The sequence below is a fragment of the Narcine bancroftii genome, chromosome 1 (assembly GCF_036971445.1).
Source record: "Narcine bancroftii isolate sNarBan1 chromosome 1, sNarBan1.hap1, whole genome shotgun sequence".
NCBI lineage: Eukaryota > Metazoa > Chordata > Chondrichthyes > Torpediniformes > Narcinidae > Narcine > Narcine bancroftii.
This window is the reverse complement of record NC_091469.1, coordinates 62,825,224-62,851,868: the sequence shown is the minus strand read 5'-3', so window position 1 is coordinate 62,851,868 and position 26,645 is coordinate 62,825,224. Positions and strand designations below refer to the sequence as shown.

Sequence of the window (26,645 nt, the reverse complement as noted above, 5' to 3'; positions counted from 1 at the left end):
AAAATTACAGGACGATTTAGAGCATTGGAAAGAGCTACCACTAACACTGATAGGAAGGATAAACTGTATTAAAATGAACATTTTTCCAAGGATACTATACTTATTTCAGGCATTGCCAATACAACTGACAGAAAAATTCTTCAAAGAGTTAAAGAAAATAATAAGGAGATTTTTATGGAGAGGGGGGAAACCGAGGATAGCACTAGATAAATTAACAGAATGGTATAAACAAGGAGGCTTACAATTGCCAAACTTCAAAAATTATTATAGAGCCGCACAATTAAGGTACCTATCAGATTTTTATCAAACAAGGGAAAAACCAGACTGGACGAGACTAGAATTAGATAAAATAGGGGAAAAGATACCGGAACACATATTATATAAATGGGACGAAAAATTGGTACAACATAGAACTTCTCCAGTATTACACCATCTCCTCAATATATGGAAGAAGATTCATGTAGAAAGAAATAAAATAAATTACCAAATACCAAAACTAATATTGACGCAAAATAAGCTACTCCCTTTTACAATAGACAACCTTGCCTTTAGAAAATGGGAAAAAAAAGGGATTAAAAGAATAGAAAATTGTTTTTCAGGAAGTAGATTCTTATCCTTTGAACAAATGAGAGATAAGTACAATATAACTGGAGATACAGCGCTGGCATATTACCAACTGAGATCCTACTTGAAAGATAAATTAGGAAGCAACTTGAGTTTACCAGAGGGAAGTAACCTTGAATATGTGATTACAGATACAATGTTAATCAAAAGATTTATAAAAAATATGTATATTAAACTGCAAGAAAAGGAGAATGAGGAAACAAATGGTAAAACTAAACAAAAATGGGAACAAGATTTAAATATAAAGATAAAAAAGGAAACATGGGAGAAGTTATGCTCTGGAACGATGAGAAATACAATAAATACGAGGCTGCGTATGATACAATATAATTGGTTACACAGACTATACATTACACCGCAAAAGTTAAATAAATGGGACCCAACAGTATCTGATAGATGTTTTCGATGTAAAAAAGAAAGGGGAACAACAATTCATGCAATCTGGACATGTGAGAGAGTAGAAAAATTTTGGGATGATCTCAATCAGATATTAAATAAAATAACAGAAAACAATATACCAAAGAATCCAGAGATCTTTCTCCTAAGTAACATAAAAAATAAAGAATTTGGAATTGACTTGGAAGATGCACAAAAAAGATTTGTCAAGATAGCCCTAGCCGTAGCAAAAAAATGTATTATGTCAACCTGGAAAATGGAAGATAATTTGAAAATACAACAATGGTATATAGAAATGAATAAATGTATTCCATTAGAAAAAATAACATATAGTTTAAGAAATAATATTGAAATATTCGAACAAGTATGGGAGCCTTACATTAAATACAATAGCGAAAACCTACCGGGAACAAACATTACCTAAGTTGATGGAAGGAGAAGAAAAGAAAAGAATGGACTCAGTAGAATTTCTGGTGTATTTTTGTTGAATGACAACATTGTCTAACTGAATTAATGCAACCTAGATTGTATACCTAAAATGGATGAGGGGGGGGGGGGTGGGGGGGTGGCTTGGGAGGAGGGAGGGGGGAGGGAGAAAAAGTCACTGTAAATGTGTGGAAAAGAAAAAGTGTATATCATGGCTATTGTGATTTATGGTGTGAAAAATAAAAAAATTAAAAAAAAAAAGAAATAATTTCTATGTTGATGATTATCTTACTAGTGGTTTCAAGTCGAGATGTGTTGGCTGTTATTCCTGAGGCAGAAAGAGCAAAGGAGATAAAACATCTTAACTTGGATTGTGACGTTTTACCTGTTGACAGAATTCTGGGGGCTGCAATGGTGTGTTCAATCTGATGTTTTCAAATTCAAAATTGTTTTGAAAGAATGGCGTTTAATGAGAAGAAATATTCTTTCGATTGTAAGATCAATATATAATCCTTTGAAGATATTGGCACCAGAAGCATTAATAGCCAAGAAAATTCTGCAAGATTTATGCAGAAGAAAATTTGGATGGTATGAAGCTATATCAGATTCCATCGCTCAAGATTGGATACATTGGATTGAAAGTCTTAAAATGTTAGAAAATGTTGAAGTCAACAGATGTTTTAAACCAGCAGATTTTGGAATTATCATCTTTGCTCAATTACACCATTTTGCTGATGCAAGCAAAAATGGTTAAGGTACTATCAGTTATTTACTAATGCTAAATAATCAAGAGTGAATACATAATGGATTTGTAATGGGAAAAGCCAGAGTGGCTCCATTAAAGCCAGTCACCATACCTCAAATGGAATTGACTGCCGCTACTATGGCGAACAAAATGGACACTGTGTTAAGAAAAGAATTACAGATGGAGTTAGCAGATTCTGTGGTTTGGTCTGAAAGTACATCAATGCTTAGGAGTGTGGGAATGTTCGGCTCCGAATCATGGGTCCTCTACCGGCATCACCTACGGCTCCTAGAACGCTTCCACCAGCGTTGTCTCCGCTCCTTCCTCAACATTCATTGGAGCGCTTTCATCCCTAACGTCGAAGTACTCGAGATGGCAGAGGTCGACAGCATCGAATCCACGCTGCTGAAGATCCAGCTGCGCTGGGTGGGTCACGTCTCCAGAATGGAGGACCATCGCCTTCCCAAGATCGTGTTATATGGCGAGCTCTCCACTGGCCACCGTGACAGAGGTGCACCAAAGAAGAGGTACAAGGACTGCCTAAAGAAATCTCTTGGTGCCTGCCACATTGACCACCGCCAGTGGGCTGATATCGCCTCAAACCGTGCATCTTGGCGCCTCACAGTTTGGCGGGCAGCAACCTCCTTTGAAGAAGACCGCAGAGCCCACCTCACTGACAAAAGCCAAAGGAGGAAAAACCCAACACCCAACCCCAACCAACCAATTTTCCGCTGCAACCGTGTCTGCCTGTCCCGCATCGGACTTGTCAGCCACAAACGAGCCTGCAGCTGACGTGGACATTTACCCCCTCCATAAATCTTCGTCCGCGAAGCCAAGCCAAAGAAACATCAATGCTTAAATACATGAATAACAAAATCATAAGGTTTCATACTTTTGTGACTAACAGAATTAACAAGATCGAGAAGGTTTCACATGTTAATCAATGGAGATATGTTAAAACAGTAGATAATCCAGTTGACATGGATTCAAGAGGATCAAAAGGTCAAATGTTTCTAAGAGTCAACACCTGTTCTGTCCTCAATTTCTTTTTCAATCTCAAGAAGATTAGCCTCAAAATCCAAAAAGAGTTAAAGGAAATTTCTGTAGAGGATCCAAAAAACTAATGTGAATACAATTCAAATATCTAATGAGGAAGATTGAATATTCAATTAATTTGCTATTATTCCTCGTGGTTTCATTTGAAAAAAGGCAGTAGGGTGGATTCTCAGTTTAAAAGCTATGTTTTTACATCCTGTCAACAAAAAAAATTTGAAGTCCCAAAGGAGCTGTTTTCTGACAGTTGATGAATTGGAAAATGCTGAATTAGAGATAATTTGTTTTTGTCAGAGCAAAGTGTTTGATACTGAGATATCAAAATTAAAGAGAAATTTGAATGTTACAAAGGCAAGTTGTGCTTACAAGTTAAATCAGATTCTGGTAAATGATGTATTGAGAGTAGGAGGAAGATTGGAAAAAGCAATAATGCCAGAAGAAGTAAAACATCCAATCATTTAACTGAAGAATTTCATAATTCTGAATTGATTATTCGACATATACATGAAGAAACAGGTCATGGTGGTTATAATCATGTATTATCAGATTGTGCCAGAAATATTGGATACTTGCTGCTTCGTCATTGATCAGAAGAATTATATCAAAATGTATTATTTGTCGACATGCAAATGCTAAACCCGGACAACAACAAATGGCGGATTAACCACAAGGCAGAGTTTCGTCTGATGAACCACCATTTACAAACGTGGGAGTTGATTATTTTGGTAATTTACAAGTAAAATGAGGAAGAAGATTTGAAAACCAATATAGAGCTATTTTTACTTGTTTGACTATGAGAGCAATTCATGTTGAAGTAGCATCATCACTTGGTACAGACTCTTATATAAATGTTCTTCAATGTTTTAACACCAGATGTGGTCCAGTGAAGGAGTTACATTCTGATAATGGATCTAATTTTACAGGAGCTCAACTAGAGTTATGTAAAGTAATTCAAAATTGGAATCAACATCAAATTCATGATTCATACTTCAAAAGGAAATTAATTGGACATTTAACGTGCCTACAGGATCACATCATGGCAGTGTGTAGGAAAGAATGATTAGATCAATCAAGAAAATTCTTAATACTATTTTAAATAATCAAATGCTGAATGATGATAATCTTCGAGAGTATTGTGTGAGATTGAAGTTATTTTAAATAGTCATCTAATAAGAATGACATCGAGGCACTTACACCGAATCATCTCTTACTTCTTAAATCTAAACCTTTAATGCCTCCAGGTCAATTTCAGAAAGAAGATATTTATGCAAGACACAGATGGAGACAAGTACAGTTCATTGCAGATTTATTTTGAAAAAGATGGGCTAAGGAATATCTTTCATTATTGCAAGAAAGACAAAAATCGCCTAAAGACATTATAATTATCATTGATAATTCTGCTCCAAGAAATTCTTGGTTGTTGGGAAGAATCATGGAAACAGTTCCAGACAAAAAAGTTTTGTTCGCCAAGTGTAGATTAAAACCAAGACTGGTTACATAAATTGACCTATTACTAAACTCTATCTTTTACAAGAAGCAGAACGTTTTGATTTTTAATTTGATACTTACCATATTTACTTTTTTATCTGTAATAGTAATTATTATGTATCAGTCATTATTGTCTATTATAATAATTATGGGCTGGAATGTAGAGGTTAAAACCTTGTGTTTATGATTTATGGTTGTTTTATGACTTTTTCTTTAAGGATTCATTGTTTTTATAGAGTTACCATAGATACTATGACATCACAGGTCATAATATCCAAGTGGAACGGGCGTTCTCTTTTCATTCTTGGAATGACCATGGAAGAGACATGAGCTCTCAATAAATTTTTCTTTAAATTATCCTTATCATTATTATTCATTATTAATAATTTATTATCATTTTAAGTTGTTTATATTTGTTTGAAGTTGAGTATCATTATCATTTACAATATGCATCGTTATGAAGTCCTAAGCTTTGAAAATATTTATTCACTTTTATCAATGTAAAATTAAAACTATTTACAGCTGCAATTACGAAGTTTGATTTATTTGAATGAAAAGGATACAAGTCGGAATATCAAAGCTTACTTCTCTTGGATGATGGCATGTTTTGAGATTGAGAAATATTAAAAGCTGGAAAGTGTCACCTACATGTGTTACTCCAGATATGGTCACACCAGTACTTTGAACATTTGCAGCATTACCATCCTGCTCCAGAATTCAATCACTCTAGCATTAAAAGCCAACATTTCATTTATCTCCTTGATAGATGACTGCAACTACAAACTAAACTTTTGCGATTCATGCATAAGCACTCCCAAGTCCCTCTGCATGTCAGCATGCTGCAATCGCTTGCCAGTTAAATAATTCTGATATTCTATAGGCTTCTTCAGGTGTATTCTCCGCTAAGAATGCACCTGAAGAAGAGGAAGCAGCCCTTTAACCTGCTGTTCAGGTGCCAGCGCTAAAAGCACAGCGCTGGTCACCTGAAGGGACACCTGCACTGGATGTGCATCTGAGTGCACTCCGACTCCTGTCCCTTGGGCTGTCAAGTTAGGATGGTTGGCTGTCAGGTGGGACAGCCAGTGCGAGCTATCAGCACGGGGACATCCCTCGTGGAATGTCCCCACACTGATCGCTGGAGGCTGGGGCAGCCGGCGGGGGAGAAGGGGGCTGGGGCGGCCGGCGGGGGAGAAGGGGGCTAGCCGACACAATGCGCTGTACTCCCCCGCCGGCCACCCCAGCCCCCTTCTCCCCCGCCGGCTGCCCCAGCTCCCTTCTCTCCCGCCGGCCGCCCCAGCCCCCTTCTCCCTAGCCGGCCACCCCAGCCCCCTTCTCACCCGCCGGCCGCCCCAGCCCCCTTCTCTCCCGCCGGCCGCTCCAGCCCTGCAGTCCCCGCGCTGACAGCCCAGCCAGCTGCCTCTGCCCCAACGTCCTGCGCTGGGGAAGGGGCAGCTGGGATAGGAGCTGTCAGGTGCTCGCCAGCTGACAGTCATCCCAAATGCAGCCACTTTTAGGCGGCTGCATTCAGATGACTGGGGAGGCCACTGTGCTGCGGCGATTATCCCTCTCGGAGGAGGGTTACAAAGTTCACCTTGCAGGTGTCTCCTGCACATTCACGGGGTCTCCCAACAGCTGCATAGAGCCAAAATATGCAGCTTTACAAGTGGAACAATTGGCCACCTGAAAATGCCTTATTTTTCCTTCCAAAGTGGATAACCTCACATTTGCCAAAATTGTACTCCATCTGTCAGACCCTTTCCCACTCACTTACCCTCTCTATATTTCTCTGCAGAGTCTCTATCCTTTGCACAATTTGCTTTTCCATTCAATTTAGTATCATCAGGAAACCTGGATACATTATACTCTGTCCCTTCTTCCAGATTGTTTATGTATACCATGAACAGTTGTGGGTCCGGCCCCAACCCTGCAGCATTTCACTCACTACCAACTGCCAACCAGAAAAACACTCCTGTATCCCAACTCTGTGTTTTCCATTGGTTAACCAATCCTCCATCCATGCTAATACATCACCGCAATTCCATGCATCCTCATTTTCTGTATGTCTTTTATGTGGCATAAAAGGTTCTGTTAAACCTTTTACACCTCTGTGTGCAATAGCAGGGGGGCCCAAAAATGTGGTCTTTCCCTCTATAAATTTTGTGTACCAAGCTTCAGTGCTTTCCTATGTATGTGGGTCAGCATCTTGGAGAGGGTAAATTAACAACATTCAGTCATGGAAGCTGCCATGCATTGACCAGCAGATTGCACAGACCAAGCACAAAGTTGATATTAGTATTAATCCCTGCAAAAATATTTTGTGGAGACAAGAATATTTTGTTAACTCAGCTGAACCTCAAAGAGCCTTCTTCCACTTGCCTTCACTTCCCGATCTTCTTTCAAAGAAGATTGCAGGAAAAGAGGGAATGACATTTTCTTCCCCAACATAGCCTCAGGGGGGGGGGGGGGGGGGGGTGATGGGAGGAAGCCCATCTCACCATCAGCCGCCAAGCAAGATCTTGGAGCTTGAAGGATCTGGTGATTGTTAAATAACTTTGAAAGTCTGCCTCAGGAACCATCTATTCAGGTTCAGCTGTTTCCTTTTTCCCTCAGGCCTTGAAAACATTCTTTGCAAACCATGTATTGGCCAAAAGGTGGACGAAAGTATTCCCCGCAGTTATGGGTAGTATGTCATAGTCCAATTTAATGAATCATTCTGTGGCAACAAAGCCAGGCCCATCCCTCACAAGATCAGGGTTGAATAGAACAATCATGTGGGAGAATGTGTTCCCACAGAACTCACGAACAAGATTCGCTTAGATTGCAGTAAGAAACACCCGCCATGTAAAATACTTCCAATAAAATCATAACCTCACTCCAAACAAGGATTACCTTCAATGCAGCTGCAATAAGGAGGATACAGACACTCACTGTGCATTTGCAAAACAGGCTTGGAGAAAGATAAAAGGTGACTTATTGAAGTTTATCATGAACAGCTGCGTAAAAGAGGACTTTCTGATCTACCAGCTGTTCTGAAGGATGCACTGAGAGACAGACATCAAATGGTGCTGCAAAACTCAACAACTCTGAAAGACACTCACAGTACATGATGTCAATAGGGGCAATGCTGCAGACTGGCACATTCCAGACTACATGCTTAGATTACACATTTATTGTTGGAGTACGTACATGACATCACATACATCCCTGAGATTCTTTTTCCTGCAAGCCAGGCAAAATTATCACTTATTGGTAGGGCAAAAAAAAAGTACACAACGTATACTTGCAAACAAATAAACAAATGACTGGGCAATACAGAGGAGAAAACATATGAAGTGCATAAGTAGGAATCCTTCAATGAGTCCCTGATTGAGTTTGTTGTTGAGAAGTCAGATAGTGGAGGGGTATCAGCTGTTTCTGAACCTGGTGGTGTGAGTCTTTTGGCACCTAGACCTCTTTCCTGATGGCAGCAACGAGAAGAAAGTGTGTGCTGAGTGGTGTGGATCCTTGATGATTGCTGCTGGTCTCCGACAGCAGCATTCCTTGAGATGTTCTCAACAGTGGGACAAGGTTTATCTTGTGATGTCCAGGGCTATGTCCACTAATTTTTTTGCAGGGCTCTATGTTTGGGTATTGGTATCCCCATACCAGACTGTGATACAGATGGTCAGCACACTTTCCACCACACATCTGTAGAAATTGCCAGGGGTTTCAAACCTCTGCAAACTCCCGAAGCACGAAGAAAGCACATCAATGAGTGTTAGTTCCAGGAAAGATCCTCCAAAAAAGTGACTCCTAAAAACTTAAATTTGCTCACTCTTTCTACTTCTAATCCCTCAATTATCACTGGATTGTATACCTCTGGCTTTCCCTTCCTAAAGTCAACAATCAGCTCCTTGCTTTTGGTGACACTGAGTGCAAGGTTATTGTTGATACATCATTCGGCCAAGTCTTCAATCTCCCTCTGCAATGTGTCAGCATGCATCTTTTTTTTAAATATACAACCCACTACTATGATATCATCAGCAAATTTGTAGATGGAGTTGTTGTTGAGGTATTGAGTTCATCAGGGAGTGGAGCAGGTTATGTTATTTAGGCCCTTCCAAAGCAGTCTTGTATCCCTTGTAGTTTTCATTTTTGATCAGAAACTCCACTTGACCTGGGAGATGGATCTCCACAGGTCATACTTGCTCATTCTGTATTGATCTGGATCTTTGGACAAATACCTGTGGTCTGTTTTCAGCAGGTTCTGGATTTCATTGTTCATCCAGGGCTTCTGGTTGGGGAAAACCCTGAACTATTTGGTGAAGATACACTTGACCACAGCTGCTTTGATAAAGTCTGTGACAGCCCTGGTGTAATTATTCAGATCCTAGCTAAGTCCTTGAACACTGCCCAATCCGCTGAATCAAGGAAGTCCTGCAACCATTCTTCAGCCTCCTGTGACTGCCTTCCAGTTGTCCTGATCTCCGAAACCTTTCTTTAGGCACTGTCTGTAGCCAGACAATCCATCTTGCCAAAATGAAGACTTGGGAAAGAATGGTAGGCCTCCTTTATCTTGGTGTAATGGTGATCGAATTTGCTGGGACCTCTGGTACTGCAGATTATGTTGTTTGTCCTTCGTAGTCAAAGATAACCATGACTTCAAACTCAAATTGGAGATTGGTGGTTGTGGCTCCAGAGGTGACTGGTGAGGCCAATCTTGGCCCTGAAGACTCGCCCACATGTGAGTGGGTGCTGTCATAGTAATGGATGCTGCTCGGCCCTTGCGCACAGCACGTTTTCGTTGCACCTCGTGATGCACCTGACTTCAGCTGCTTGGCTCCTGTGGTGATCTTGCTGCCCCAAGCTGGACGATCGAGGGCAAGGGTCTCCCAAGTGTTGATGTCGACATCCAGGCCTTTGAGGGATGCTTTGAGGCAGTCTTTATAATGTTTCTTCTGCCCCCTGACTGAGGGCTTGCCCTGACACAGTTCTCCGTACAGCAGCTGCTTAGGCAATTGGCTGTCTGGCATTCTGACCACATGTCCAGCCCAACTGGCTTGGCCTTTCAGCAGGAGGGTGTAGACGCTGCAGAGCCCAGCTCGTTCCAGGATTTCCATGTCGGGGACCTTGTCCTGCCACCTGATGTGGAGGAGTCTGTGGAGACAGCTCAGGTGAAAGTGGTTGAGATGTTTGGTGTGTCTGCTGTAGACAGTCCAGGTATCGCAGGCGTAAAGGAGGATAGGAACATAGGAAGTAGGAACAGGAGTAGGCAAAAAATGGCCCATCGAGCCTGCTCCGCCATTCAATATGATCATGGCTGATCTAATTTATGACCTAACTCCACCTACCTGCCTTCTCCCCATATCCCCTAATTCCTCTACCATGTAAAAATTTATCTAACCGAATTTTAAATATGTTTAATGAGACAGCCTCAACCACTTCCCTGGTTAGAGAATTCCAAACATTCACTATTCTCTGGGAAAAACTATTTTTCCTCATCTCTGTCCTAAATCTACTCCCCCGAATCTTGAGACTGTGTCCTCTCGTTTTACTTTCCCCGGCCAGCTCAAAAAACCTTCCTACATCTATCCTATCCATACCCTTCATAATCCGATATGTTTCTATAAGATTTCCTCTCATTCTTCTGAACTCGAGTGAATATAATCCTAGACGATTTAATCTTTCATCATAAGTCAACCCCTTCATCCCAGGGATCAACCTAGTAAACCTCCTCTGGACCGTCTCCAAAGCCAGTATATCCTTCCTCAAATATGGAGACCAGAACTGGACACAGTACTCCAGGTGCAGTCCCACCAGTACCTTATACAGCTGCAACATTACCTCCCTACTCCTGAATTCAATTCCTCTAGCGATGAAGGCCAACATTCCATTTGTCTTAATAACCTGCTGCACCTGCAACCTAACTTTTTGTGATTCATGCACAAGCACTCCCAAGTCCCTCTGCCCTACAGCATGCTGTAGTTTTTCACCCTTTAAATAATATTCATCTATTTATTTTTCTTGCCAAAGTGGATAACCTCACACTTACTAACATTGTACTCCAAAGTTGTACTCCACTCCGAGTTTCTCACGGAGTCTTCCAAAGGCGGTGCTGGCTTTGGCTATCCTGTTGCTAACCTCAGTGTCTATGTTCACTGTGTGAGAGAGTATGCTGCCCAGGTAGGTGAAGTTATCGACTGTCCGGAGGTTCTGGCCCTTCACCATGATGTGCGGCTCCTGGTATGGGTTTCCTGGGGCAGGCTGGTACATAACTTAGGTCTTTTTGACGCTGATAGTGAGACCGAAGTTGTCGCAGGCTAGTAAGAAGCAGTCCATTTCACGCTGCATCTTCTGCTCTGTGCTGGAGTTGAGTGGAGATTACATGCTGGTGGCAGTGGTGCAGTGTTTTCTTGAGATAGACCTGGTTAAGTTCTCAGATTAAGATTTTTAGTGTGTTGGGGTGCGCACTCTCTTGTTTACTGACCACATCATGCACCTCCACAAATGCCTGTTTGTAATTGGCATCAGGAGAGATATAAAGTTTTATCGAGAAGGCCTATCTATCTTCTCGGATCTTTCTGCCACCAGATTCCAAGGGGCTGAGTCTGGTGTAGAAGCCTTTCATTCATTTGAAATTTGATTTATCCCAGGATGTCAAACGAATGACAAAACTGCTCCATATAGAAAATCTGTAAATGCAACCAGGATGTAATAATACTGTAAAATTCCAGCCTGAATAACACTGTAAATGTAAAGGGAACAATGTACACTTGATCTTCGCATACCTAGAATCTTCACACAGTTTGCTCGATGAAACTACGTAGGTGTAGACCAGTGGTTTACAAACGTTTTCTTTCCATTCACATACCACCTTAAGTAATCTTTATGCCATAAGGTGCTGTGTGATTAGTAAAGGAATACTTAAGGTGGTATGTGGATGGAAAGAAAAAGATTGAAAACCACTGTTTTAATTGTACTTAAATGGCTTGTTATGTGCAATTTCATAACTCTAAAGGAAATGGGCCAATGAGAATTTATCTCAAGCAAAATATTTCAGTAACAATTGGGTCTAGAGCAGTGGTTCTCAACCTTTTTTTCCCTTACTGATCACAGAGCACCAATGGCATGACATAGGGATTACTTTAGGTGGTATGTGAGTGGAAAGAAAAAGTTTGAAAATCCCTAGTGTAGACAGTCAGGATGAAGACTACATTTAGCAGGTTTTCTCTGAAGATTTAAACATCACATCTCTGGGTACATGATGATCCACATTTGATTACCAGATAAAATGAAAGGGTCACACTGCAAATCCCCATCCAGAAAAATAGGTTCCTTCCTGAACTAGGGTTGCCAGGTGTCCCGTATATACAGGACATGTCCTGTATCAACTTTATCAAGATGCCTTAAGCCAGTTTCAGGTGGCCAGAATACCCCAATGTAAAGCCACCTAAAATACCCGAATGCGGCTGGTGGGAGGCCACCTGAAAACAGAGAACCCTGACCTGAGGAGTACTTACCCAACCCTCCTTGGGTAGGTGTATTCTCCACTTCCAAGCACTCCCCCAGGCACCCTAAAGCAGGCAGGACTTCGGCCACAGGCGACAGGAGCTGGCATTTGCTCCGCGGCACCTCACCCTGCTGCAGACCTTTTAGGTGTCAGAACAGTGCCTTCAGCGCTTCCACCTAAATTTCGCTTTGCACACACCCACAGCCGGCTCCGGAGCTGCACTCTCCCAGCTATTCCACCTGAAAGCGGCTTTAAATGTCCTGTATTAAGATTTTATTTTAAGTAGATTGCAAAATTCAGCAGTTTAGAGCTGTTCGATTTGGAATTTAAGAATTTTATTTCATTAAACTAAAATGTTAAATAACTCCACGACTGTATTACATTGAAGGAAGTCACCTAGACAGCAAGTATTTGCAACAAATAAATGTTTTGTTTGAAACCACAACCAACAAATGCACATGTGGCCACTGCCAGCTAGCCTGTTAATTATGTGTTTGCAGTTGTTAGTGACAGATCAGTGAAATAACCAGGCTTGATTTTTTTTTCAAATTCTTGTGTTGATAAGTTACCAAAATATTTTTGGGATTAAGTTACAAAAGATGCCAAAACGAAAGTGTAAATTTTGTGATGAATTCTCTGAAGAATTTACATTTATTAATCAAGGGAAAAGTTGTTTTGAACCCCTTTGTGGAGTATGCACAACCTTTGAAGTATGAACCTTTGTGGTTCATTCAATATCGAAAATGGCAGTCAAATAAAAAGCAGCATATACAAACAACGAACCACAAGAGATGTATACTTTCCTCAACTACAAAAGAAACTGATAAAATAACAAATTTCTTGATTAAGAGAAATGCAGAAGAAGATAAAATAATAGCTGCAGAAGTTATAATGGCCTTCCACACTGTTCATCGTCATCATCTGTCGTTCAGCTCAAATGACTGTAGGAACATACTTCTACTGGAAGTAAATCACAAAATTCTGTAGACACCATGGTTGAAGTAAAAAACACACAATGCTGGAGAAGCTCAGCAGGTCAAACAGTATCCTTAGCATCTGAACAAAAGAGACACTTGCTGGCATTTGATTGGACTCTTGCCAGCATTTTCTCATACTTTGATGAAGGACTCAAGCCTGAAACATCGGTTCTGTATCTTTACTTTTGCTACTTAAAAGACACTGTTTGACCTGCTGAGCTTTTCCAGCATTGTGTAAATACTTATACTTCTACTGGAAGTATTTTCTGATTTCAAAATTGCATCCAAATTTTGAAGTGCCAGGATAAAATCTACTGAAATAGTAAAAAAAATGTAATAGCTCCATATACCATTGCAGAGATTGTCAAAGATATAAATGCCTTGTCTTTTTACGGCATATCCACGGATGCAAGTAATCTCAACACAGAATTTTTTTCCCTTTAATTGTGCAATATTTTTCCTGAGAAAAAGCTGTTGCAAGTAAAATCCCTTCCAGATGAGACCTCAGAAACTATAGTAAGTTTTTGCAGAGAAAATCTTATTGAGTTAGGAGTTAATGAGAAAAATTGTACAGCTTTTGGTGGAGATAAATACAAATACTAATTTTTTGGATGTTTGCATGAATGATTCTATGGAAGGCGTTGGCTGTCCCGCTCATATTCTGCATACTACTGCTCAAACCGCACCTGATGTTGAAATAATTGTCATGAACTTGTTTTCCTACTTCAGTATTTATACTGTTAAAACTGAGTAATTAAAGGATTTTGTGATTTTGTTGGCATTCGGTATTCTTCAGTTCTCTCGTATTCTAAAACCCATTGGGTCTCTTTAATAAATGCAGTTAAGAGAATCCTCAGTTTATTTGAAGCATTGAAATTATACTTTAATTCCAAAGAAAAGGTCCCGAAATTCTTGTTGACTTTTTCAATAATCCATTGAGTGAAGCCGAATTATTTCTTGTTCAGTTTTCAATATCTGTTTAGCAATAGGATTATGTAAATTGAAAAAGAGTAAACAGCATTAATTGAAGTACTTCATTGCTCAAAGGAACTAATTGATCTCGTAAAAGAAAGAATTGATGAAAAGTTTATCCCTTTAAAGTGTCAAGGCTTGCCTTAAAAGTGACATTACTTTTGAACAGAAAAAGAAATTCCAACTCAAAGTGGATAATTATTATGGCACTTGTCACAACTATCTTGTGAAATAGTTTTCATCTCCTCAAGAACTTGATTTTTTTTATTATTACACGGATGTTACTAAATACTCTTCCAGCATGGGGACAAGTTGAATGTGCAGTGTTAAAAAAATTGAATAAAAATTGATGACAATGTTCTCTTTTGTTAGTGGACATTTAAAAAACTCATTGATCAAGAGATGCAATGTAATCCGGCAGAATGGAAAAGCAGGTTATGCCATGAAAGATGGTACTTTGTGCTTCAACAAATTACATTTGAAGAGCAATTCTCAGAGTTGTTAATTTACCAGTATACCAGCTCATAATGCTAATGCTGAGTGTGTTTTCTGATTAATAAATGTTCAATGGAGAAAAGATCGAAATAAGTTGGATGTGACCACAGCAGAAGCTATATTACAATGCAAATGGAACGTAGACTGTGAGTGCAAGGAATTTTATAAGCAAGTTCTGCAAAACAAGGACCTGTTAAGGAGAGCCAAGTCATCAGTGAAAAATAATTCTAATTGGATGAGAAATGAATATTTTGGTAACAGGGTCTCACCTGTGTAAAGTTAACCTTATTTAATTTTTAATTTAATCTTGATGACCGTGTAACCAATATTTTTTAGTATATGTTTTTTCCCATGTAGTAATATTATTTTATTTCAATGTACATATGTATATGCAAATTAGAAATTATTTGAATTTAAATTTGAACAGGGTGTCCTGTATTTCTCTTTGGTAAATCTAGTAACCCTATCCTGAATGCAAGTGCTGAACCACCCCACAGTTCCATTTCCTGCTTTATCCAGTCCATACCCCACCAAGATTTTCCCGTATGCCCTGCTCTTCTAAACCGCATAAAACATAGGAAACTTACAGCACAATGCAGGCCCGTCAGCCCACAAAGGTGTGCCGAACATGTCCCTACAACACTTTCCCAAAGCCCTCTATTTTCCTAAGCTCCATGAACCTATTCAAAAGTCTCTTAAAGGACCCTAACATATCTGCCTCACTATTGCCGACAGCCCATTCCATGCACCCACCACTCTCTGTGTTAAAAACTTACCCCTGACATCTTCTCTGTACCTACTCCACAGCACCTTAAACCCATTTCAGCCCTGGGAAAAAGCCCCTGACTATTTACACAATCAATAATCTCATCATCTTAAACATCTCTATCAGATCACCTCTCATCCTCTGCCACTTCAAGGAAAAAAGGCAGAGTTCACTCAACCTGTTTTTATAAGGCATTCTCCCAAAACCAGGCAACATCCTCATAAATCTCCTCTGCAGCCTATATATGGCTTCCACATCCTTCCAGTAGTGAGGTGACCAGAATTGCACAAATTCTACAAGTGGGGTCTGACTCCTAAATTAAATTCCATGATTAATGAAGGCCAATACACTGTATGTTGTGTATAAGCCCGCCCTGCTATCCATCATGACCCTCACTTCATGATGTCACCCCCCAACATATCTCTTTATGTCAGTAGCCATGTTAGTCTGATGGAATGAAAGAATGAGAAAAGCACCACAGCTCCAAGTCCTAATTGTGTAAGTGTATACACAACAGTAGCGACAAGGAACAAAACAAAGCTTACACCAGCTGGGGGAAGGAAGCAAAAGTATAAAAGTAAAAGGTGACTACCTAATGAGTTTCATGAGTTCCAGCCAAAAGATCAAAGCAAAAGCATGCCAAGATGGTGGAGGGAGAATTCAACGATGCAGATGAAAGTTGGGGTAATTACATAGACCATTTTAACCACTACTGCATAGCCCATAATATTATTGAAGCTCCAGCAAACCGAAAATGTGCCCTACTCCTCAGTATTATGAGCACCAAAACATTCGATCGCCTTAAAACTCTGCTGTCCCCGGAGAACGCAGGCACAAAGACATGCACTGAGCTATGCACAACACTGGGGAACCACTTAAGCCCCAGACCACCAGTTATGGCAGAAAGGCAACGATTCTATGAAAGGAAACAAATACCAGGGGAGGCAGTAAGTGAATACCTGGCAGCGTTCCGTAAACTGTCCAAGCACTGTCACTTTGAGCAGTTTTTTACCCAAGTACTTTGGGACAGATTGGTAATGGGGTTGGCATATTGCCAAGCAAAGAAAAATTATTGATGAGAGACGATGAAGTAACACTTGAGATTGCTTATAGAACTGTCTGCAGCTCAGAAATGGCAGACAAAAATTTGGAAGTGGGCCAAAAAGACCTTCTGGTCAGGAGGTTTTCCCGCCAACAGTGCTTCCATTGCAGGAGAGACAACCATTGTGCAGAAAACTGTTTCTTCAAAAATTCCAAATGTCACCGCTGCAAGAGAAAAGGACATATCAAAGTGAAATGTCCCATTAAAGAAATAGTAAAATGAAGATGGACTCAAAATGCTGATAACCACGCAGCCAAGGTCAGAAAACTAGCAAAGAGAGAGACCGGCCTTGAACCCTAATGAACATAGTCCTTAAAGTACTCAGGTGGTCGTCTTTCTCTCTTGGACCGCCTCGGCGTGGCATGCTGGACTGGTATTTGCTCGGGGCTGTTCTGGGTGGGATCCATCGATATTTGGGTCGACAGCCACTGCTGGCCTCCGGGGCTCAACGTGCTGGGCTGCTTGTCACAGTTACTGGGATACCCGTCTCCACTCCCCTTTGAATCTGGACCTCCACAAAGGGTTACCAATATTAGCTGCAGCCAGAATTCAAAGATGGGCCATGCTACTAGCTGCATACAACTACAAGGTAAAACATAAACCAGGAACACTTAGCAGCCATGCGGGTGTCTTATTGCGCTTACCACTACCTGAAACTGAACAAAGAGAAGAAATTATTAAATGAACAGCAGAAGCAGCCGCCATCAACCAAGAACAACTACAAGAACTGTCCATTACAGCCCAGATGATCGGCAAAGAAACCCGAAAGGAGGCAATGTTAAGCAGTCTTGTACTTCACCCTTAATTGATGGCCAGAATCTGAGGTCATACCAGAAGACCTGAAAGCTTATTTCACACACCGCCATGAACTATCAGTTGAAGAAGGATGTTTACTTTGGGGTACCCATACAATTATCCTGGCTAAATTGCAAAACAAGGTATTATCAGAGCTACACCACAACAATCCAGGAATGGTACAAATGAAAGCGTTGGTCTGGATGCATGTTTGGTGGCCATCAATAGACAGAGACATTGAAACAATAGTGAGAGAATACAAAATATGTCAATCAAATGCTGCCAAAAATACCGCAGGCCGAGGCCAACCAATAGAAATGGCCTTCTGGACCCTGGCATCGGATTCACGTCATGGGAGAGATTTTCCTTATAGCAATGGATGCACATTCCAAATAGCCAGTAGTTTCGCATATGAAAAACACCAAAACTGATTCTAACATCGAACAGCTATGGGCAGGGGGCATGGCAAGATGGCGTAGAGGGTAGACGTATGGTTCCACCCTTCCCCAGTTAGACTATTAAATGCTCGATTTTAAAAGTTATAAAAGTGGTTAAAAATATTGTTTACAGAATTTGGAAGAGTAGAGGATTGAAATGGCTGCAAATGTGAAAAAATCAAAAGCCCAGTTGCAAAAGAAATTACCTTACAAAAGTGTTGAAGAATTGAGGCCTACTTACCAAGTTGAAGCTACAGAGTCATTGATTGGAGCCCCCAAACCTCAGAGGACTCCTGGCCGGTTAAGTATTACGCCGGCTCCGCTTGGGCATCCGCAAGATGGCACCGGCTCAGCGATGAGCTCGGCCGGTTCAGACTTGCGTGCTCGTGAGTCCGGGCGCACGAGCGGGCCGAGCGACGACACACCCGCGAGCCCGTAATATTGCCTGGTGGTCTGTGGCTGCACAGTATAGCATCAGAAGACGCACCTGCGCGGTCAGTAATCTTGCTGGGCATGCGCGGTGCGTCGCGGGTCCACAAACTACTGGATAAGGTGTGGGCTGTGTGGGAGCCCGAGTGACAGCGGGCTGACGAGGTCGGCACGCTGTCGTCGGGTGTCCAGACCCGCAGCTGCACCGTAAGAGGACCTATTGCTCTTGAGGAGGAAGAGAGTTCAACCTTATTAGAATTTGAAGAACTGGGACTGAGACTAAAGAAGGTAGGCCTCAAAGGGAGGTGATGGAACCTGGAATGGATTCTGTGTTTACAATTCTGGAAGGGATTGCTCAGCAAATGGAAAATATGTCAATGCAGATGTCTACTCAGATGACACAAGGATTTCTGGAAATGAGAACTAAAATGAATACTATGTGTGAAGAAATAACCTTTGTGAAGTAAGATATTACTGTAGTTAAAAGTGATGTTAGTAGATGTATAAGATCAGTGGACACTGTACAAGATAACTTTAAAAGGATTGAAGAGGCTTTTTTTTGAATGTAAGAATCAAGTGGAGTGTAATAGAGAAAAAATGGAGACTGGGGATTCAGAAGAAAGAATTATTGAAGAAGATTGATTCATTAGAAAATCAAAGTCGAAGAAATAATGTCAAAATAGTAGGTCTTCCGGAAGATATAGAAGGTTCGGACCTGGTAAAGTTTTTTAAGAAATGGATCCCAGAAGTGTTGGGCAAGGACTTTTTCCGGATGGTCTGGAGTTAGATTGGGCTCATAGAGCATTAAGGAAGAAACCGTTCCCAGGCCAACCACCACGAGCAGTTTTGATTCGTTGTTTGAAATATTGGGACAGAGAAATAATACTGCGAATGGCGGTGCAGAAAGCAAGACAAAATCAGGCTCCAATGATGGTTCAAATAATAGGGTGTTTTTCTATGCAGATTTGAGTCAAGAAATTATTAGAAGGCGCCGAGAATTTAACTCGGCTAAAGAAGTATTGTGGCAAAAGGGATATAAATTTTCTTTTCGTTATATGGCAGTACTGAAAGTTTTTTTATGGGATCTTTGAATCTGTTTTTTGAAAATGATCATGATGCATTAATTTTTGCTAATTCATTGCCAGATTTATGAAGAAATGGACGATCACCATCATTGTCACCCAAGAGAAGGGTCAATGGGAAGAAAGGAAAATATGGAAAGAATGGGAAAAAAGTTGAATTGACGCAAAGTCTTCTCGATATTGAGGATCCGGAACAATTATTGGGACTGGAATTGCTGGGTTGAATGTTTTTGTTTACGTACTAAGTGAAAGTCTGACTGGGGGGCTGTATGACACTGCGACCTTTAGTCATCTGCCATGGCTTTACCAAACCCAGATTTTTAGGGGGCTACTACTTTTTAGTAGTTTGTTTTGGGATTGTCTTTTTTTTTGGATGTTCTTTATATAGGGGGGGGGGCGGGGATTAGAATATTACAAGACTTAGAAGGGGATCACTATTTTATAGTAGTGGGATATATTATAAGATTTAAAAATGTCTAATTTGAATTTTGCAACACTTAATGTCCAGGGTTTGAATAACCCAATTAAGCATAAACGAGTTTTGGCTTATATAAGAAAAATGAAAGTTGATATTGCTTTTTTGCAAGAAACACACTTGACTGAAAAAGAACATTTGAAATTGAAGAGAGAATGGGTTGGGCATGCGTTTTCTTCTTCTTTCAATTCTAAGGCGCGGAGAGTAGCGATTTTAGTTCATAAGAAATTACCATTTGAGTTGGAATCATTTGAAGGAAATGCTGGTAGGGTTTTGATGGTTAATTGTAAAATTTTTGCTGAATCATGGACTTTGTTAAATATTTATGCACCTAATGTAGAAGATGAATGGTTTATGTCAGAAGCTTGTTGTTAAATAAGGCCAATAATAATATTTTGGTAGGGGGAGATTTCAATTGTGTTTTGGTAGGGGGAGATTTTAAATGTGTTTTGGATCATTGATTATAAAATTATAGCGAAAGTGTTAGTGAATAGACTTGCCAAATATTTGCCCCAGTTGATACATATAGATCAAACAGGTTTTATTAAAAATAGAAATGTGTCTGACAATATTCTTAGATTGATAACTTTAGTCAATGCATTTAGACAGCAACCCAACCACCCAATGGTTGCGCTGGATGCGAAAAAAGCATTTGATAGGGTTGAGTGGAATTTTTTATTTAAGATGTTAGAGAAGTTTAACTTCGGCCCTTATTTTATTGGCTGGGCTAAAGCTTTATAACCCAATTGCCATTCAAATTAATGTGATCGACCCAACAAGGTTGTCCATAGTCACCAGCCTTATTTGCATTGGCTATTGAACCATTAGCTCAGACAATACAACAGAATGATAAGATTAAAGAAATTAAAATTGCGGAAGATGAATATTAGATTAATTTATTTGCTGATGATGTGTTGATATATTTGACACAACCGGAACAGTCTTTGAGACATTTACAAAATTGTCTGTTAAAGTTTGGGGAACTGGGATAAGAATGAAATATTGCCAGTTGGGGATGGAGATTATTCAGAGTATAAAAGTATTATAAAATTAAAGTGGTTTGATAGGATTAAATAATTAGGAGTGGTAGTAAGTGGAGATTATCAGTCCTTATATAAACTAAATTATGTCCCTTTATTAAAAAAGATTAAAATGAACTTGATTAAATGGAAAGATTTACCGTTGACATTAATTGGTCGAGTAAATTGTATTAAAATGAATATTTTTCCTCAAATTTAATATTTATTTCAGTCTATACCATGTTTACTTTTAAAGTGTTTTTTTCAGGATTTGAATAGAGCAATGCGGGAGTTTTTATGGAAAGGGAAGTTAGCTCATGTAGCTTTATTTAATCTTACATGGAAATATGCCTTAGGTGGATTGCAGTTACCTCATTTTCAAAATTATTATCATGCAGCTCAGTTGAAATTTATTAGATTGATGGATATGGACCAACCTCCGAGTTGGACAAAGGTGGAAATGGCTTGTATATCTGAAGTTGAAATGCACCAGTATATATTTAAGTGGGATGTGAATATGTTGTGGGAATGTAATATGCCGGTATTAAAACATTTGTTAAAGATATGGGTTAAAAGAAATAGAGCTTTAGGATCAAAGGGTAAACTGTCAATTTAAAACCCCATTATATCATAATCGGCTTATTTCTTTTTCAATGTTTAATAATCATTTGAAGAGATGGAATTTTAAGGGTATAAAGACAATTCAGGATTGTTTTGAAGGTCAATTCCTTTCTTTTAATCAATTGTGGAAGAAATTTGATATTTCAGTAAATTCTTAATTTGTGTATTATCAAATTAGAGCTTTGATACAAGATAATTATGGTCCAGAGATGAATCTACCCATGTTGATGAAATTTGAGTCTTTAATTACTTCTGTACCTAAGAAAGGTTATATTTTGGATATGTATCAACTGTTACAAGAAGCTACTATGGATAAGCCGGGTTGGGGGAAATCTAGCATTAAATGGGAAAATGATTTAACTTATATTTTCCCGGAAGATAATTGGGAGGCTATGTGTCATGATAGTATAACTGAAGTGACCAATGTACGATACGGAATGGTTATTTATAATTTTTTACATCAGTTATATTTGACCCCTGAGAAATTGAAAAAGTATGGGTTTAGTAATTCAGATTCTTGTTTTAGATGTGGATTAAGCACTGGAACCTTTTTGCATGCAGTTTGGTCCTGTGTTAAAAATCAACCATTTTGGGAAGGAATTAGGCTGATTTTGGAAAAATTATTTAAAATTAAGTTACCATTAGACCCATCGATTTTTTTGTTGGGATATATGGTTTCTTTGAAAGGTCAAATTTCAAATTGCTTTTGTACATCTAGTGTTATCTGTGGCATGAAAGTGTGTAGCTAGTACTTGGAAAGATAATCTGGAAGTTTATATTATTATGTATTATTGTATTATTATGGAAAAAATTACATGTAATTTACATGATAATTATTCATTTTTTGTTCAAATGTGGTCTCCTTATTTGGAGTTTATGAATTTAGAAAAATTTTGAAATATTTTCTATATTTACTGTATTATTCTTATATTTGGCTCCCATTAAGGGAGCTGGCTGAAGGGGTGGGAGGCTTTTTTTATATAAAAAAAAAGTTTTTTTCATTTTTCTTTGTTATATTTCATTGTAAGTTGATTATAATCTTTAAATAAAGTTTTAAAAAAAAAACAGCTATGGGCCACGTTTGCCACATACGAATTACCTCATGAATTGGTCACGGACAATATACCCCAGTTTACATCAGAACCTTTCAAGAAATTTATAAGCGACAACAATATCAGATATATTTTGTCAGCACCCTATCACCTAACTACTAATGGGGAGGCAGAATGCTTTGTGCAAATATTCAAAAAGGCGATGAAAACCAAACAGATTTCCTATTAGGGTACAGAAACACACCGCATTCTACCACAAAACGCACCCCAGCAGAATTGATATTTGGCTGCAACCTGCAGACAAGACTATCCACTGTTCACCCTGATCTGGGCCTCCGTTTAGAAAAATTCACATCGCCAAAAACTTTACCTAAAACTCTGGAGGTGGGCGAGTACTGGCACAAGATTACAGACAATACAAAGACCCGTGGGTGGTAAGGTGATTTTACAAAAGTTGAGCCCCTGCTCATACTCTGTTCTAGTGGGAGACAGACTGTGGAAACAACAGTGACCAATTGCAGCCATTGTCTGACATCAAAGTCCACGACCTACCTCACGACCTGGAGGAGGTAGAACCAAGCCTGTCATAGCAATCCAACCCCTTGGGCCAAGTGAAAGAGGGGCATAGACGAGTAGCCCAGTAACTGCGATCAGCAGCCTAGCACGTAGAACCCCGGAGGCCAGCGAAGGCCGGCAGTCACCATTGACCCGAGTATTGATGGGTCCCACCCAGAATAGCCTTGAGCAAATACTGGTCCAGCATGTCACGCCGAGGCGGTCCAAGAGAGAAAGAAGACCACCACTTTAAGGAAAATGTTCCATAATTATGATTAAGTTCCTTCCCATATTATAACCACTCAGTACTCTAATTTGCACTAGTAGTCATGGGACTGATGTAGTAATGGTAGTTAGAGGGGGCCCATTCAACGTTTATTGCACGGGGTGGGAAGAGCATTGTGTATAAGCCTGCCTTGCTGTCCATCATGACACTCATGTCACGATGTCACCCTTCCATACATTTCTCTAGACGTTAGTAGCCATGTTAGTCTGATGGCATTAAAGAATGAGAAAAGCACCACGTCTCCGAGCCCTAATTGTGTAAGTGCATACATCACACTGTAACCACAGAATCAACCTGCGCGGCTGTTTTGAGTGTCCAAAAGACTCAGAGCCCAAGATCCCTCTGGTCCTCCACACTGTCAATAGTCTCACCATGAATGCTGTATTCTACCATCACCTACTTCTCACCTATCTGGGTTGAACTTCATCCTGCCACTTCTCAGCCTATTTTTGCATCTCATCATGATCTCGCTATAACCTCCACACGATCTACAACACTCCCAACCTTTGTGTCATCAGCAAACTTTATAACCCATTCCTCCACTTCCTCATCCAGGTCATTCATTTAAAAAAAGAGGAAGAGTAAGGATTCCGGATACAGATCACTGTTCCAGCACATTCAAATCAAACCTAACGAAGAAGAGGCCATCACCATTCCCCCCCAACTCTGGGACGCCAGTTTCTGCACCCCAACGACAGAAACACTCCATTAGTGAGAGTACACTGGATTACGACATCACAAACCGGTACAAACACCGCCCCCATCTTTTCTCATTGGCGAATGAGCCCCACAATCAACTCTATGCACGATAACACTAAAAGGAAGCTGAGTTGTCATTGGTTCGTCCTGCAATCAACTTCCTTTTCGTGGTGGCATTCAACAGATTAGCGCCCAACCAGGTCGCAACATTCCGCCGTTAGTCACTTTAACAACAACCTGGTTTTAGTTAATTAAGCGTTGTTCACAGAACTGGAATTATTTTCTATGACTGCTTTTTATCTTACCTCATAAAAGGCCTGGACCATTTCTACCAACACCCACTGTTGCCCTGCCGCCATCTTGCTGCGTGAGGTCAATTGCCAGCATGAAAGATGAGACCGAGTTGCGCGCATGCGTGTTTCAACCCCTTGGACAGAAGCGATCGACATCTTTGATCTGGTCACCTGGTTCATTGCACACTCAAATCCCAAGTCGCCCCAAATTGCTCAGGGAAGACAACCCGTGTCTTGTCGTGGGTGAGATTTTACCTGTCACCCAAAGGTATCGCCTCAAATGTTCACGGAAAGTCAACTGCCTTCCATTTGGAGACAGCAGTGCGGAAAAAGCAGAATTTAACGTTTTGGAAGATTATTCAGTGGATCCGCATTTCTATTGGTCAGAGCAGCGGTGGTTATTAGAATACGATGATGCTAGAAGCGTTTGCTGTAAATTACTTCCAGGAAGATTTTTAAAAAAATCAAAAACGCACTTTATGATAAAGGTTTATTAAATATGAATGTAAGCATCAGAAAAAAGACCCCAATAAAAACCATCAATTGCTACAACTGTAAAGTGTTGCGCAATATCGTCCTTTATATAGCATTGAGGTTCCAAAGTTTAATCGTGCTCGCTTCGGCAGCACATATACTAAAATTGGAACGATACAGAGAAGATTAGCATGGCCCCTGCGCAAGGATGACACGCAAATTCGTGAAGCGTTCCATATTTTGTTACTTGAAATACACTTTCCCCAATTTTACACCACTTTCTCACCTTTCAAATACTTTGCACTCTCATTAGAAAATGCCCCATCCTAGGAATTTATCATTTTCATTTGAAAATGGCTCTCAATGTGGCTGCCTGTGGTAGTTTATTTGCACATTATAGCCAGGAGAGAGGGGTTCTTCTGCGAGCAATCTCACAGGATATCTCTAACTTCGTATGGCATTCAGATTCATATTGTCAGAGCACATACATGGTGACACGTTCAACCCTGAGATTCTTTTTCCTGCGGTCGAACCGAGGTAACTGTCGTCAACGACACACGCCAACAATTTAGGTACAGAGAGGGGTAAAAAATCGATGAAGTGCGCAAAAGTAAGAGTCCTTAAACGAGTCCGTGATGGAGTTTGTTGTCAAGGATTCCCATGGTGGAGGGGTTGCAGCTCTTCCTGAACCAGGTGGTGCGAGTCTTGAGGCACCTTCCCCTTTATCATGATCACAGCAACGAGAACAGAGTGTCTGCAGCGTGGTGTGGAGCCTTGATGATTGCCGCTGCTCTCCACCGGCTGCATTCCCGATGCTGGGGACGGTTTTTCCTGTGGTATCCTATAGGCTGTGTCCTCTACCTTTTGCAAGGGTATTGGTGTCCCCAGGCGAGGCCCTGGTGCAGCCAGTCAGCACACTTTCCGCCACACATCTGTAGAAATTTGCCAGGGTTTCCGATGACATACCAATGTCATAGCGATTTAATGAGCACATTGCAGTGTATGAAGTTACAATGAAGTACCAAGCAAGGGCAGCATGTCGTGAGGTTCATGCATGAGCCTAATGGCTACAGGGACAAAACGATTCAGTGTTCAGATTTATTATCAGAACCCAACCTAGAGATTTTTTTTCCTGCAGGCCAGGCAGAATTTCTACTTATCAGTAGTGCAAAAAAAAAACTGTACTCAAGAATGATACATGTTGTATCATTGAGAGAGATATATAAACAGACAGAAATGTAAAGAAATTGACTGTGCAATACAGAATATAAATATTCAATAATAAATAATGTGCAAAGAAAGAGTCCTTAAATGAGGTTTGATTATATAAAATTTGTTTGGAGTCTAATGGTGGATGGGTAGCAACTGTTCCTGAAGCAGGGAAAATAGAGGTACATGCATAAATTGTATGTAACAATAAACTCTCTTATCATAAGGACCGCAGTGCCTCAAGAGTCTGGCTTGGAACTTAACAGAGATAAACCAAATGAAATGATTAATTTGATCGCTGAATCTTTCCTTACTTCTCTCAGCTTCATTTCCTGCATTTCTTACAACCCATATCCACAAATAACTCACAAAAATAACTGCACTTATTTTCTTCCTATCTCCATACACCAATTTTTTCTGGAGGGGAATAGGGCTGATGATGATGGAGGTGGTAGGTAGAGGAAGCAGAGATATTATTAGCCCAATAATCAATCAAATAAAAATCCGTGACATGAGGTTTCATGTGTATCGACATGGAGTTGACCGGTATCTATAATATTATTGATGCATGTATGTGTCCATCCAGAAGGTATGGATCACAGCATCTGCAGACTTCTATGTTTTACTTGCCAAAGTCTATGTTCCTCTATCTCTTTATTGCCAGCAGCTAGTTTGCCCAGGAAGAT

The 26,645-nt window shown here is 40.2% G+C and overlaps 1 protein-coding gene and 1 non-coding gene across 3 annotated transcripts in view; one reads left to right on the top strand and one right to left on the bottom strand.

Annotated features, from left to right (window-relative positions):
* sptlc1 (serine palmitoyltransferase, long chain base subunit 1) overlaps positions 1-24,383 on the bottom strand; it is a 69,049-nt gene extending 44,666 nt beyond the window's left edge. Inside the window, exon 1 of one of the 2 annotated variants that reach the window (XM_069928229.1) lies at positions 24,289-24,383. In XM_069928229.1, the coding sequence (XP_069784330.1) occupies positions 24,289-24,342 (54 nt within the window). In that variant the 5' untranslated portion in view covers positions 24,343-24,383. The remainder of the gene's footprint in view (positions 1-24,288) is intronic. The other variant, XM_069928219.1, reaches the window with a different exon arrangement.
* A 503-nt stretch (positions 24,384-24,886) lies between these two features.
* Positions 24,887-24,993, top strand: LOC138752088 (U6 spliceosomal RNA). The gene has a single exon (XR_011350361.1). It is a non-coding gene; the product is annotated as a U6 spliceosomal RNA (small nuclear RNA).
* The last annotated feature ends 1,652 nt before the right edge of the window (positions 24,994-26,645 follow it).